General features: G+C 35.6%; 2 protein-coding genes and 4 long non-coding RNA genes across 6 annotated transcripts in view; 3 read left to right on the top strand and 3 right to left on the bottom strand.

Moving 5' to 3' along the window:
• Positions 1–15,452, top strand: part of LOC309502064 — a 200,292-nt gene that overhangs the window by 34,030 nt on the left and 150,810 nt on the right. The gene's annotated exons all lie outside the window — the stretch shown is intronic.
• Positions 1–15,452, bottom strand: part of LOC309501908 (uncharacterized protein) — a 575,396-nt gene that overhangs the window by 434,120 nt on the left and 125,824 nt on the right. The window lies entirely within an intron of this gene.
• LOC309502101 lies at positions 36–5,021 on the top strand. Its single transcript, XR_014207155.1, has 2 exons — positions 36–755; positions 4,591–5,021. It is a non-coding gene; the product is annotated as an uncharacterized lncRNA (long non-coding RNA).
• On the bottom strand, positions 5,019–6,865 carry LOC309502028 (BEN domain-containing protein 6-like). The gene is made up of 4 exons (XM_082174352.1): positions 6,668–6,865; positions 5,802–6,009; positions 5,601–5,694; positions 5,019–5,452 (listed from the first exon to the last, which is right to left on the bottom strand). The coding sequence occupies exons 1-4, from the start codon at positions 6,764–6,766 to the stop codon at positions 5,440–5,442; spliced, it is 414 nt and encodes a 137-aa protein (XP_082030478.1). The 5' UTR covers positions 6,767–6,865; the 3' UTR covers positions 5,019–5,439.
• On the bottom strand, positions 6,900–8,148 carry LOC309502059. The gene is made up of 4 exons (XR_014207110.1): positions 7,781–8,148; positions 7,401–7,563; positions 7,145–7,326; positions 6,900–7,039 (listed from the first exon to the last, which is right to left on the bottom strand). It is a non-coding gene; the product is annotated as an uncharacterized lncRNA (long non-coding RNA).
• On the top strand, positions 8,859–9,702 carry LOC309502056. The gene is made up of 3 exons (XR_014207107.1): positions 8,859–8,907; positions 9,028–9,096; positions 9,271–9,702. It is a non-coding gene; the product is annotated as an uncharacterized lncRNA (long non-coding RNA).

Below are 15,452 nucleotides of genomic sequence, written 5' to 3'. Positions count from 1 at the left end.
GCGTTCCCGGGGGCGTTCCCAGACCAACCGTCTGTATGTAGGCTTGTTCGACTTCATGCAGCTCTGCGCAGACCGATCGGCGGCTGACTTAAAGCAGTGCATGCCGGTTAGAAATTTTGTCCGACTTGATACAGCGCCGACGCCACGTGACTGTGACGTATGCCATCAAAGTACCGCGAGAGCAAATCGAGAGTAGCCGGAGAACTCAGCCAGCGCAGCTTCTCAAGAGCGGCTGCACTGGGCTGCACGTGGGCTGATGACGACACAGCTGTTCCACGATTGGCCGGATTCACCGCATGACAACGATCACGTGTGTTTCGTGTTTATTCGAACACCTTTAGTTCCTCTAAAGCTTTCAAATCAGTTTATTATAACAGTGAACACTCTTTTTATGTCGTTGTCATGTTATATTGTGTCATGTTTATCAAATTAAAACTGCTTAAAAAACGTAGACTCCACTTCATTGATAGTAGCTAAATGTTGAACTTTATTCTTGTTCAAACAGACGCTGTATGAAGCAGTACATAAAGTATTGAATGAAAATGTCTCTGAAACATCTGTGTATTATTTGGCAAATATTGCATTTATTTCACTGCAGCTGTGGTAAAGTATGCAAACAACACGTGAGCTGTCACTACGGGAACCAGAAAGTGTCCGACTTCACGTCTCCGTTTGCAGCTCCTCCCCGCCTGCACGCGGCTACTCTCGCCGATCGGTTACATCCAGCCGCAGCCGATGTCGAACACACCTTGTATGTTCAATGCCAGGCGGAACTGCGCAGCCGAATCATCGGAAGTTCTGCAATCTATCTATCTTAGCACTTTTTCTTTAAAATCAAGAATAGATTACTGGTTGATTTCTTATGACTTAATCAACTATGTTTCAGAAACAAAAATTACATGTGCCCCTCTATCAGATCACAAATTGATATCAATCTTTTTTGATGGGTGTAAGAGTAGTATTATTCGTGGATACTGGAAATTTAACAACAGTCTACTTTCTGACAATTGTTTTGTGGAACAAGTTTAATTGATAGCAAATATTTTTGAAAATAATAATTTAAATTTTGTCCAAAAGTGGGAGTTATTTAAGTTTAAAGTCAGGGTAATTGCTATGAGAAGAGGTAAAGAATTAAAGAAAAATAAACTTAGGAAGATTACAGAGATAACAGAGCAACTTAATACTTTAATTAAACAAAATACTCTATCCGAAGATGACAAGTCTAAATTATATCTTCTTAATTTAGAAATAGATCATCTATATATAGAATTAGCTAAAGGTGCTTATGTGAGATCAAGAGCCAAATGGTTTGAGGAAGGGGAAAGAAATACTAGTTATTTCTTTTCTCTTGCAAAAAGAAATTATACAAGAATCTCTATTTCATCTTTGACTATAAATGAAAGAATCTCTAATAATCCTTCAGATATAGCATCTTTTGTGTATTCCTTTTATGAAAAACTTTATACTTCCCATTCTGACAATGAAAAAATAAGCACTTATATACAAACAGATAAACATTTTGTTCCAACAGTTTCTAATGATTATAGTGAATATTGTGAAGATGATATTTCCAAAGCTGAGATCTCTAAAGCTCTTTTTTCAATGAAGAAAGGAAAATCCCCTGGATCAGACGGGTTAACTGTTGAATTTTATTGTGCCTTTTGGGATCTGATAGAAAACCCTTTATTTAGCATGTATAAAGAATGTTTAGAACAGAAAGAAATGAGTACAACAATGAAACAAGGTATTATCAGTTTAATTCCAAAACCAGACAAAGACCCCTTGATCATTGACAACTGGAGACCAATAACATTATTAAACATTGATTATAAAATTTTAGCCTTAGTTTATGCTACTAGATTAAAGAGTGGTTTAAATAAAATAATTGGAGAATCTCAAAATGGTTTTATGGCAAAGCGTCATATTAGTTAAAATATTAGGCTTATATTGGACCTATTAGATTATAACCAATTTGTTAATTCAGATGCACTCATTTTATTCATTGACTTTTACAAGGCGTTTGACACAATTGATCACCAATTTTTATTACAGAGTTTACATGCATTTGGTTTTGGAAATAAATTCATTCAGACTGTTAAAATGTTTTACAAAGGCATTAATAGTTCCGTTATATTACAGAACAATACTTCTAGAAGATTCTCCATCCACAGAGGAGTGAGGCAGGGTTGCCCAATTTCTCCATTTTTGTTTTTAATTGTTGTGGAACTATTAGCGATTAGTATAATAAAAAATCCAAATTTACATGGTATAACATTATTTAATAGAGAAATAAAAATATCACAATTGGCTGATGATACAACTTTATTTCTAAAAGATAAGACTCAAATTAAGAATGCAATCGAATTAGTTCAAACTTTTTCTGATGCCTCGGGTCTCCAGTTAAATATTACAAAGTGTGAAATTCTCCCAGTGCATGATTCTTCTGAACATTCAATGTTTAACATTCCAGTGAAAGAATATGTTAAATATTTAGGAATTTATATATCTAAAAATTTGACAGTTAGACAGCATCTCAATTTTAATAACAAGATTAAAAAAACAAAAATGATTTTTGACAATTGGTTAAAAAGGGATTTATCTATTTTAGGCAGAATCTTATTAACAAAAGTAGAAGGTTTATCCAGATTCACTTTTCCTGGGCTGTCTTTATTTGTTCAAGATTCTACTGGTAAAGAAATGAATAGATTATTAGTTGATTTTTGCTGGAAAAATAAGCACCACCATCTTAAAAAAACTTTATTGGTTGGAAAGAAATCTGAAGGAGGTTTTGAAATGCTGGATTACAATACTTTTAAGATTAATTGGATCAAAAGGTGTGTTATTGATACTGATTCAATTTGGTCTTTTATTCCACATAATATTTTTAAGAGGGTCGGTGGTGTTAAATTTCTTTTAACTTGCAATTTTGTACCATCTAAGTTACCTATAAAACGGTCTAAATTCCATGAGCAAGCACTCTTGGCCTGGAAATTGTGCTTTGTGCATAATTTTTCTCCTCACAGAATGAAAATATGGAACAACGAATTGATTACAGTTAAAGGCAAGAGTTTAATTTTTTGAGAAATGGTTGGATCACGGGTTAATGTATTTAAGTGATTTATTTGATTTATCTTTAAAAATTCACTCTTATGATTCTTTTTTGTAAATTTTCCTATAAAATGTAAAGAATTTTCTGTAGTAATTAAAGCTATTCCCTCTGGGCTTATTAATTTAATGTGCAGCCACCTGACTTATTATAAAGTTGAAAATAAAGATTACGATCTCCTTATAAATGGTAAATATATTTTTGATAAAAAAATGTACTAACAAAGATATAAGACAAGTATTTAACGAACAAAAGAGAGTTACTCCAAGAGGGAAATTTTACTGGAATTCCATTTTAAGAGATGTTAATTGGAGAAAAGCATGGCTGCTCCCATACCTTACAAATTTTGTATTTCTAACAAAGTAAGAGAAATTCACCTGAAGATCTTACACAAAATATATCCAACTAATATGTGGCTTTCTAATTTTATGGATATTGGGAAAGAATGTTCCTTTTGTAACAACTGTGAGGAGTCTTTAAATCATCTGTTTGTTGATTGCCAGAGTGTAAAGTCATTTTGTAAAGATTGTTTTTTTTACTTTTTCAGTTAAAATTAATCTAACGATAACATTGAATGTGAAAGAAATTATTTGCTACTTTGAGAATGATGATAAAAATATTCACAATTTAGTAAATTTTATCATCCTGAATGGCAAATTTTTCATTCATAAATGTAGATTGTCAAAATCTCCTCCTTTATACAAGGTATACACGAACTCACTCTGTTAATGAAGTCTCTTAAAATTGTAAAAAATTCAAAAGCTAAGTCTATTGTAAGATATTATGAATCTTTATTTGGCGTCTTGTGAATGTCTCTTTTTATTTTATTTTATTATTTTTCTTTTTATTTAATCATCTTTGGAGTTTGTTACCCATGCCTGTTTTTTTCTGTAATGTTATTTACATGTTCTAAAAAAAAATAAAAAAAAAATAATAATAATAATAATAAAAAATCTATCTATCTCTAGATAATCGGATACCGCTACAGTTTAATTCGAAGTTGTTAGTTTGCTCTGCCCATTTCACCACGGACTATTTTTCTAACCTGGAACAATATCAAGCAGCCAGGCTTCTCTCAACGTCTCATACTGACGAAGAGGGCAATTTCAACTAACGTTATATTCCCACAAGCGGTAAGTAGTGATTTTATTAACGATAATTTACACTGTGTTATCTAGATCCAGCGCGATATTGTTTTTTCCTCGAGAGACATCATGGCTTGCTAACGAGCGAACGAAGCATGGCAGTTGCTCAGTGTTTGGATGTACAAATGAACACAAAAGTATTTTTTTAGTTCCTTCATCCGAGCCTCTGGAGAACCAGTGGTTAAATGTGAATTTCTGATGCGTAATTGTTCAAGTTCAGACAGATAATCTTTCTCTCAAAGTCGTTCAATACTGTTTATGCATCAGTAAATCAAGCCAGTGACTAAACGATCAACTTCACGTCGTTTCTCGCAGAAAACTGCGTTGCAGTGATAATAGGTTTGTTTGAGATAAGCAAAATCTGCGCAGAATCGATCACCGGTGATCAGCGCGAGATGCATGCCGGTTAGAAATGTGTCCGAGTGCGGTCCGCCTTGCTCTGATGTCATGCTGACGTATGTCAAAAATCTCTCGCGAGCGCAAGGCGCACGTGTCGGATTCTGCAGTCGAGCGCAGTTGCTCTCCACTGACTGCGCTGATCAAAAGCATGATGGGAAACGACTTGCTGACGACACAGCTTGATGTTCATTGGTTTAAACAACCGTGATGTATTGTTCTTTTTTAAAATGTTTGATTTTAAAATCTGATATCATGTTTTATGTGTATACGTTATGTGTGAATATTCCCAAACTACCTAACAGTGCAATCACTATGGTTTATGCAATGTAATTTTTATTAAAAACAAAAACAAAAAAACACGTCTGTATTAACCCTTACAAAAATAACCTACAGGAATCCTGCAGGAATATTATGCAGATTTCCTACAGGATTTCCTACAGGATTTTCAGCTCATTTTCCTGAAGGAATACCTGCAGGAATTTTATGAAGGAATACCTGCAGGAATTTTGTGAAGGAAAACATGCAGGAATTTTGTGAAGGAAAACATGAAGGAATTACATCCCTGCAGGGTGTTAAAATATAATATTCAAAGTTCCTGCAGGACTGTTGTGGATATGCAATTATACAGGTCTTCTTATGTCTTCTGTAGGATTCATGCAGGGGGAATAACTTCACAACAAACAATGTATTTTCACAAATTATTTATTGTATTAATTGAAACTGTAAGAGCAGAGCGAAGCTGAGTCCAATTCACAGCCAAATGTTGCTCTGATCCTTTAAATGAAGCCTCTACACTGTTTTCCTGAAAAACAAGAAAAAAAGAGAAATTTTTAAAAAAGTGTGTGTGTGAGAGAGAGAGAGAGAGAGAGAGAGAGAGAGAGAGAGAGAGAGAGAGAGAGAGAGAGAGAGTGTGTGAGTGTGAGTGTGTGTGTTGTATGACAAATTATTACCTTACTTGTAACTTGTGCTCATCATTTAACTTTTCTCTTAGTGCTGCCCTGATGAACTTTTTTGGAACATCAGGGAACTTTTTTTGTACTGTGTCTGTAAATGCAATTCCACTTATCATATGTGATAACATTATTACAATTTTGCACTATAACTGCAACATCATGTTTGCGTGAAGAAAAAAAGCAGGACATTTGTCTCACCTAGGATCAGCACAACTTTGTCCTGGTCAAGAGCTGGCTTTGCCATAACGTCTTTGTTAGCATTGCCAGCCCTTCCAGACAGCCCATGTGTGGCAAGTGTCTCTCTCCCAAACACTGCCACTGCCAGATCTTTCACCATGGCAGAACATGATGTGCCCCCCCGTCCACAACTTGTCAGGACAGCTGAACTAATTCCTAGCCCCTGTTTCTGTCAAGAAAAAAAGTTAGGGAAACTATATCTAAAAGCATATAACTTTGACTACATACTGTGCAAAAGTGTTAGGCTTGTTAGATTCTTCAACAAAAAAGTGATATATTTTGGTTTAGTGTGCCAGCTGTTTTATAGTCAAGGGGGTGATCAGGGGGCGTGGTTTTGCGGAGTCTGTAGCGGGAGAGAGAGGACGGAACAGAGCGGAGCGCAAGTAGATCAAGTGCAGATGATGAACAACTGTGTCTGATTTCAGTAATTGGCGTGGAGAGACCGGATATAAACCGGAGTGGGAGAGAGTGAGAGAGCGAGAGACGAGCTGGGACCTCGTGTGTGCTGCTGAGAACCTGAGAGAGTCATCGAGAGAATATTCTGAGTTATTGTGTTTTGTGGCTGTGCTTATGCACGGTGAACGAGCTTTGTGCGCACCTTTTGTTTTGTTTGTGAGAAACGTGAATAAAGCGAGCGTCCCCGCTCAAGCCGACCCCTGTCTTCTTCCTTCCTTATTATTTCTGAACTGAACCTCATCACACATACCAAATGTGTATTTTGTTACAAAAGTAAAATGAAACATGAAGTTAACATGCCTTCTACGACTTCTGCACAACACTTTACGTGAATATAGGCTATATAAACAAACTAATATATTTGTATTCACCTTTTCAGGGGGATTCTTCTGGCTTGAATCTTGTGGTTGTTGAGCAACTTGTGGTAGTTGAGCAACACGAGTGTCCTGGTTCATGCTGCACTTGATCATTGGAAGAATTTCTTAAAAAATACAAAATAAATGATTACTAACAGACAACCACACTGACTGATAAATTAATATATAGATGGATAGACAGAAATACATGAAGGAAAAAAGAATACCTTGTTTCAGAGCTATATTAAGTGCTCTTAGATTCTCATTTTCTTTTTTTAATTTAAGAATTTCTCTCTCAAGTTGAGTTTCTCGGCTTGAATGCTCTCCAGCTTGACTCTCCATGCTGTTAATCTCTTGCATTAACATACTGTCCTTTCGGTGGATGACCTAAAGATGGACACACAATATTAGTATCTCGGTGTCATTAATATTTGTGATTTAAATAAGCATAATGAAAAATAAGAGTAGCCATTTAAAATATGTAGGTATTACTTGATGTTTGACTGGAGGCTCTTGATCAGATGATGAGGACGTTTTGGAGTGAGATGGGGACTGAGTTGGAGTGTACGTTTTTTTTTTCTTTGCTACTCTTTTTGCATCATTTTGCAAACATGGCTGATTTTTTCTTTTCCCCTCTAGCCTAAACATCCTCCTCCTGAGGGTATCTTTGTTCTCTGAAGGGACAAAAATAAAGTAGGAAATACATATCTTCTATATCATGATTAAGTCTTGTTTGCTGAACTTTTACCATCAAAATCTATAACTGTGGCTGGGGAACTTTCCTCTTCATAAGCCACATCCACAACATCTCCAGGTTCAAACTTTTTTTTTAGTATGTCCTTTTTAGGGACAATATCATAGGTGGGAGGCTCCTCCCTCCATTCCACCAGAACCCATGTTTTGCTCATTTTCTAAATAAATAAATAAATACATGCATACATATTTACATACATACAATTGAACAAACATGAATACATTTATTCATTAATAATAATAATACTAATAATTATATATATATATATATATATATATATATATATTAATCCAAAGGTGTACAAAACTCTAAAGTCTCATCATTCACATTTATCTGTTGCCTTCAGCTGATTGTATCCATGACAACAGTGTTACCTTTAACGCAACCAGCCAGCGACTCACGGTCTCGTCCGGTGCAGATAATTTATTTCTAATCTAAGGTAACAAAAAGGTACAATGATATCAATTATTAGCAAAAAAAAAGTAATGGTTTTTGTTAGCAATAGATAAAGCTTACTTTTTATAGTCATTTATTAAAAAAAGTTTTGATATAGGCGGTATATGGTAATTATAGGCTATAATATAATACATTGGCCTATAATGTATCATCGACAGCAAAAAAAAGAAAGAAAAGAAAAACATCTTCATATGTTTTAGTGTTACAAATACACATTAATTTAGAAATGTATAACAAAACAGTAGTTTAAAGCATTATAACGATATAATTATATAATAAAAAGGCGGACTTACCTTCACGATACAAAGTGACAGTAATGAATGACTTGCAATGGTGTCACGTGAATCGGCTACGCGAAACAAGTGGGCGTCAATGAAACACGTCACCTCAGTGAAAAGATTAATTTACCGGTTCTTTATGTAAATTACACGAGCTTCTTTTTCAGGGTGAAAGATCTCTTATTAAAACACGGAGTCTTTCACGACCAAACTTTTCTTTTTAAAATAAAAGATTAATTACCGGTTGTTTATGTAAATTACACGAGCGTCTTTTTCAGGGTGAAAGACAACACTAAGACTTTTACGACCAAACTTTTCTTTTCTTTAAAAAAATGGCCTTATAAAATAAAATATGTCTTCCAATTAACTAAGTAAATTTTGTCAAATACCCAGATTCATTATTGTAGGCATTTTTAGGAAATGTTCTCATTTGGATTAAGCTATTCGGGTAGCCTAATGCAAAAAAATATATTCTTTATTATATTTACAAAGAAATAACTCTTTCGTGTTTCTTTTTGAAGGATATGGAGTATAAAGTGTACTTAAATGAAGAGGCACCTGTTCCCGCAGCTACTAAAAGGCGATGGACACAGAATATAATAGGTTGCTGAATGCAAATAACTGTATTTTAGGCAATTTGTTTCTTATTGTACAATTACATATTGACTTACATTAATCAAATAAGCAAGAAATCTGCTCTTTTTTCTTCTTCAGGAGCAAAAAAGAGAAGATCATACAAGACATGGCTTATTCCCGATATAGTTGAAGTAATTCAGGTTTTAATGTTGGCCTAAAAAACATTTTCAGTGATAAATTCATGGCCATTTGTTGTAGTCAAGAAACCATGTCTAACATGCTCCTGTATGTTTATAATTTCCTACTTATAGGAAAACAATTCCAATGATGACAGTGGTGACAATATCAGCAAATCTGACAAGAACTGCCCTGATGCTCATGTGAGAATAAGCTTTTTTATTTTTTTTTATTTTTCAAAGTTAATCTTCTTTAGAATTGTGCTTCCTTGTTGTCATAAGGTTGGCAATTCTTTGATCCTTTATCAGCCAGAACATTTACAAAATTTAAGTACATGCATAAAACTAGTGGTCCAAGTACCTGTACATGTCTCACAGGGAAACTTTTCTACTGATGAAGAGAATGAGGTCGTCAGCGATGCTGATGGAAACTTTTCAGATGCTGATGTGAGAATGAATTTCTGATATTTTTTTTAATCCAATGCTTTTTGCATACATTTGTAAATATCAGTGTTCATATGGATTTTGTTTTAATGTGCAATAAATGCACAATTTCTAACAGGAAGGCTTTTCTGCTGATGACGAGGGTGATGTTTTTAGCACAGCTGATGAGAACTTTCCACAGACTCATGTGAGAATAAAGTTTAGAATATGTATCTAGTCTATAGCCTCATTGTTATTTTTTTAAAGCACACACTTCTTTATGTGTCAGCTTGTAATTAGTGCAATATTTACTTTCTAGATTGTCAGAAACCACAGTGCAGTTTGTGAGGGAAGCACAGAAGAAAGAGAGGAGTGTGCCAGCGAGGAAAAAATATATCGAAATGCCAAAATCACTAATGAAGAATCTCTGCTGTGTATACTTGCCTACAGCCTCAGGCATACAACATCCAAAGTGGCTTTGAGTGACTTGTTAGATCTTATCAATCTCCACTGTCCTGATTCAACCAATGGTGTTCCAGATAGCTTATACAAGTTCATGAAATCCTTTCACTGTGACACTTTTGAAGCCCAGTATATTTGCCCATCCTGCCAATATTTCTTTGGTAATGAAATCCCCACCCACTGTGCTTCATGCAATGGTACCCCAGGGGACATGGAAAACCTAATCAAATCTGGCTCTGTCTTTATCAAGTTATCTATTTCAGATCAATTAAGAGGTAAATTTCAAGATACAGATTTTTGTCAGTCTTTGAATTACAAATGGTCAAGGACAAAGCGCAACTCACAAAATGTTGAAGACATATTTGATGGCACTATGTACAAATCGATTGATGCACTAAATGACCCAAAATTGGCGAATATTTCAGTGTCCTGGAATGTTGATGGTGTTCCAATTTTCAAATCTTCTCCTTTTCATATCTGGCCTCTTCAAGTCACAATCAACGAGCTCCCCCCTAATCTGAGGGCAAAGCATGTCATTCTTGGTGGTTTGTGGTTTGGGCCAAAAAAGCCAGAAATGAACTCGTTTCTGCAATCATTTGTTAATGAATTGCGAAGTCTTGAAAACCAAGGGTTACCTTGTCAGTGGAAAGGTGAAAAATCAGTAGTCCATGTATACAGTTTGCTTTGCATTTGTGATTCAGTGGCTCGTTGTGCAGTACAGAATGTCAAGCAATTTAATGGAGAGCATGGTTGTAACTGGTGTTATCAAAAGGGTGAAGTTGTAGAAAAGGGTAATGGGTTTACAAGGGTGTATCCTTTGCAGTCACCAGAGCCAGAGCTGAGATCGCACAAAAAACACACTAAAGATGCTCAGCAAGCTGTTGATTCTGGAACATGCATAAATGGTGTAAAAGGTCCATCTCCTCTAATGCTGCTGATGTTTTTTAATATGGTTTCTGGATTTGCATATGATTACATGCATGGCATATTACTTGGTGTTTGTCGCCAGCTGACTACCCTATGGTTTGACTCCAAATACCATACAGAGCCTTGGTACATTGGAAGAGAAATCGAGCAAATTGAAAAAAGGTTACTTGCCATTAAACCACCTACAAGTATAACAAGACCACCCCGTTCAATTTCTTTGCGTAAATATTGGAAAGCTTCGGAATACAGACACTTTCTCTTATTTTACAGCCTTCCCTGTTTGTTCGGCATTTTACCCAGACAATATCTTGACCATTTACTACTTCTAGTACAGGCTACATACATTCTCCTTCAAGATTCAATTTCCCCCCACGACATTGACAAAGCTGATGGCCTTTTAAAAGCATTTGTGGGCCGTTTTGAGTCTCAGTATGGAAAGTGTCATGTGTCTTATAATGTCCACATACTTGTACATGCAGCAGCATCTGTGAAAAATTGGGGTCCTTTATGGAGTCACAGTGCATTCTTATATGAGTCCCAGAATGGACACCTTCAGAAACTCTTTCATGGCACACAAGCTGTAGCAGAACAAATTGTTAACATGTTTAACCTTTACCAACATGTTCCACGACTCATTGCTGCTGTATTCAATGATGAACAAACACAGCAAAGCAAAAGCTTTGTTGAAAAAATTTTGGGAGGCACCAATATTGTGACAAAGTGTATTGGTAGTTCTAGCGTGATGTTTCTTGGATGCCCACATGTACGACAGCCAACCCCAAGAGAGTCTCATATCCTTCAAGAGTCAGGTTTTAGTGCAAATAAAGCTTTCAGTTTTTATTCTAGGGCTGTGGTTAATGGCAAGCGAATTCATTCAAAAGGAGCAAAATCTTTATCTAAAAGAATCAACCATGCAGTTCAAACCAAACATGGGTCTATAGCATTAGTACGATCATTTATAGACATAGGCAATGCGCAAGGAGAGGGTCATGCCTTCATTGATGTTATGAAAACAACAAGTAATGACATCAGCAAAGACAGAGAATCAGGGATAACAGCAACAAGCATTTTAAAAGAAAGAGGGATTGACTCAGTTGAACTTATCAAATGCACAGACATACATTCAACCTGTGTCTACCTCAAGGACCTACCAGGTCTTGCAAATAATTTTTTTTGCATCCAACCAAATAGATGGGAGTTGGATTAAAAACAAAATAGCTGCATCTTCATGTTATAAAAGGTAAAAATGTACAGTATACAGACTCATATCTCTTGAATGTTGACATGTAGTGGATGTTTGCATAAATGTATAATTTTTAAATGATTTCGTTTTTTTATTTTTTTTTATAATTGCCTATTTATTCTTACTCTTAATTTTTTTATTTAGTTTTTTTTATTAAAAACTCATTGTTTTGTCTCATTGCTGCCAGCAGCCAGAGCATAATATATCAAAAATAGTTCCATGAAATGTACTTGAATCTAATTAAATAAAAATTGTATGAATAAAACTACAGCAACTATCGAGTTTTATTCTCTAGTCTAGACATAGCCTATCCTGAATCCAAAACCTGTAGGTTTTTTTTATATATATATTTTGACTTATTTATTTTTCATTTACAGGGAAAACTCCTGTAAGCAAACATTTTGTAGGACTGTATAATTCCTGCAGGACTGCTGTGCAGTACAAGTGAAAAATCCTGCAGGACTTTGTAATTCCTGCAGGATTTTATAATTCCTGCAGGACTGCTGTGCAGTACAAGTGAAAAATCCTGCAGGACTTTGTAATTCCTGCAGGATTTTATAATTCCTGCAGGAATGATGTGCAGTACAAGTGAAAAATCCTGCAGGATTTTATAATTCCTGCAGGATACCTGCAGAAAAAATTAAAATCCTGCAGGATTCCTGTAGGTTATTTTTGTAAGGGAAAGAAAAAAAGACTGATAAACATGTATTTGGAATGAAATTAAATAAGTAGGCTACTTTGGGTGTCTTGTTCATTATATTTATTTTCATATAAAAGCAACAGAACTTAAATTCCATCCAATTTATTAGCAACACTGTGCACGAGCGTGAATCCGGTGAATCCCGCGATATCCGTCTTTGATCTCGCAGGTGTCAGATCCACTGCGAGAAGAGAGATCTGTCTGGCTTGCCTGCGCTTTTTTCACTCCTCCTCTCACTGCAGCCGCCTACTCTCGCCTACATTTCAGGCGAGGCAAGGCGCATCTCAAACAAGCCTAAGATCTTCATTCACGCGATCAACAGGCTGCTCAACCGATCTAAAGTTGGTTTGACGTTTGACGTTTGTCAGAGATTCAGCTCCGAAACACTTCAATACATCAATAACGATTTGGCATAAGAACGAAAAACAGGTTGTGTTCGAACTGTTTTAAAACGTAGACAAGAACACGCAGTGTAGTTTATGTGTTTTAATCGGCTTTACTGTATCACAACCTATACATTTTGTAATGTAAAACAGCAGATAGGGACAGTCTAAAAAGTACAAAACGAAGAGGAAAAACGCTCAATTGTTTCATCCATATATGCTTTACTCTTAAAAAAAAAATTGTTTAAACTGTGCACACAAAGCCTAAAACACACACACACACACACACACACACACACACACACACACACACACACACACACACACACACACACACACACACACACACACACACACACTCTCTCTCTCTCTCACCTGGTAAAGACACCGTAATGTTATACATTGGGAAGAATAAAATGTGTTGTAATAGTAGCCTAATGTTATTAAGACAAATAAGTTTAAAATTGAGTAAAAACCTTAATATTCAATCCCAAAATTCAATTCAAACAGTGTGTTATATTGTTAAAATAACTACATAACTGCTTTCAGTTAGTTTAGCTGTCATAAGTGATGCAAAAATTCAGATGTGCAAATAAATTTGTGTAAAATACATATAGACGTTTTTCTGAACATAGATTGTGTATGTTGCTGGTTCCTAGAAGAACATTTTGAACATTCACAGGATCCCAGCACAGGGTATGCTATACTGCTATTTAAAGAAAGACGTAAGCTCATTGATAATAAAGTTCTCTATCTCAACTTCAAAGGGTGTGTGTTGTTACTGGTTATAGAAGAACAAATGTGTGTTTTTGTTATTCATAAAACTACAGCACAACACGTGTAATTGAAAGCAAAAATGGTACAAAATCTCGCAAAGCCTCCTAAAGAGTGTGCGGTATTACTGCCCCCTAGAGGAACATGTTGCAGTTGTTTGGACGAGTTTGATATTCAAATTTTAAAATCATTCTTTTAAAAATTCAGACAGTTTTCTTTCTCAACTTCAAAGGGTGTGACTTGTTGCTTGGACCTAAAATATTATTTACACACAGGCGACTTTTTCATTTGTAATCCAGGATAAATGCTATTGAATTCAATTCAAACCTGATAATAAATTCATTTAAAATTCAGACAGTTTTCTATCTCAACTTTAAAGGGTGTGTGTTGTTACTGGTTAATAGAAGAACATTTTGATGTTGTATTTATTCACAGAATCACAGCACAAGGTATGATATTGATATTCAAAGAAAGACATAAGTTCATTGATAATAAATAAAGTGTTCTATCTCAACTTCAAAGGGTGTGTGTTGTTACTGGTTAATAGAAGAATATCTGCATATTGTTTTTAGTAACAGTATATATATATATATATATATATATATATATATATATATATATATATATATATATATATATATATATAAAATCTCAAAATGGAATTACATTGTTCCTGTTACGAACCTCCAGTGGAAAGTCCAGGGGAGGAGGAGGTTAGTGACAATAATAAAACCATTTCGGGTTGAAGGAACAAAGGAGACCGATTGATCAGTAAGTATGGCGTTTATTTACAACATTAATTAACCAAAAGGTACAACAGATACAACAAAGCCAACCTCAAAACAAAACAAAAACAACTACAACTACAAAAGGAAAACAAACACATTAGTATTTACCACCCTCTCTCCACTGAGAGAGTAAACCCCCAGCACAAGGGACAGACTTGATACACACTATACTGCAGGAACTCCACGAACGCCACTGCAGTATCACCCAGCTCTGGTAAGCCGTATAGACGTCTGCTCTCCACACGCCTCAACATCAGTCTGCCTGTTCTCTTCCCTTTTTACAAGCTCTCACTCTCCTGCTGATTGCCAACAGGTGTGCACAGTAATTGATTGCCAACTGGAGACAGGTGTGCACACAGGACCTGCAGAGGACAGACAAGCAGCAGTACACCTCACTGGGTTGTGACTGAAGCTAGGATGGAAGGAAGTGGGGTGTCAGGAAGTGATCTAGACATGGAGGAAGAGATTGATGGTGGGAGAAATAAAGTAAACAAAAATAGTAAGTGGACTGCAGTGGAAAAGAGGAAAAGGAAGAAAGATTGGAGCCAAACGTCAGGTACTGAAAGCGAGGGAGAAGATAGTCAAAGCAGAAGAAGTAAGGAGGAGTACAAGGTATTGGTGAAATTTAGTTCTGAGGCAGTGAATCAATTGAATCCATTGAAACTTACCAAGGCACTGAAAGAAACGATCGGTATAATTGAAGGTGCTAAAATTTTGCGAGATGGAAAAATGATTGTTTTTTGTAAAGATAGTAAGCAACAGAAGACTGCTGTGGGGATTAAAACATTAGCTGGGCAAAAAGTGACATGCAGTGTCGTGGAAGGAAAGAAATGGATACGAGGAGTAATCTCAGGTATTCC

This window comes from Leuciscus leuciscus (genome assembly GCF_965113295.1).
Source record: "Leuciscus leuciscus genome assembly, chromosome: 6".
NCBI lineage: Eukaryota > Metazoa > Chordata > Actinopteri > Cypriniformes > Leuciscidae > Leuciscus > Leuciscus leuciscus.
The sequence above is the reverse complement of the archived record's forward strand: the minus strand, read 5'-3'. Positions and strand labels throughout refer to the sequence as shown.

What these genes read in the sequence shown, in the direction of transcription:
- LOC309502028 (XM_082174352.1), bottom strand. Translation starts at nt 6,766, where the DNA reads ATGATCAAGTGCAGCATGAACCAGGACACTCGTGTTGCTCAACTACCA. An exon ending in AGAAGAATCCCCCTGAAAAG is followed by an intron (nt 6,010 to 6,667) that starts GTGAATACAAAT and finishes TTTTCTTGACAG; the next exon opens with AAACAGGGGCTAGGAATTAG. An exon ending in CAAAGTTGTGCTGATCCTAG is followed by an intron (nt 5,695 to 5,801) that starts GTGAGACAAATG and finishes TTGCATTTACAG; the next exon opens with ACACAGTACAAAAAAAGTTC.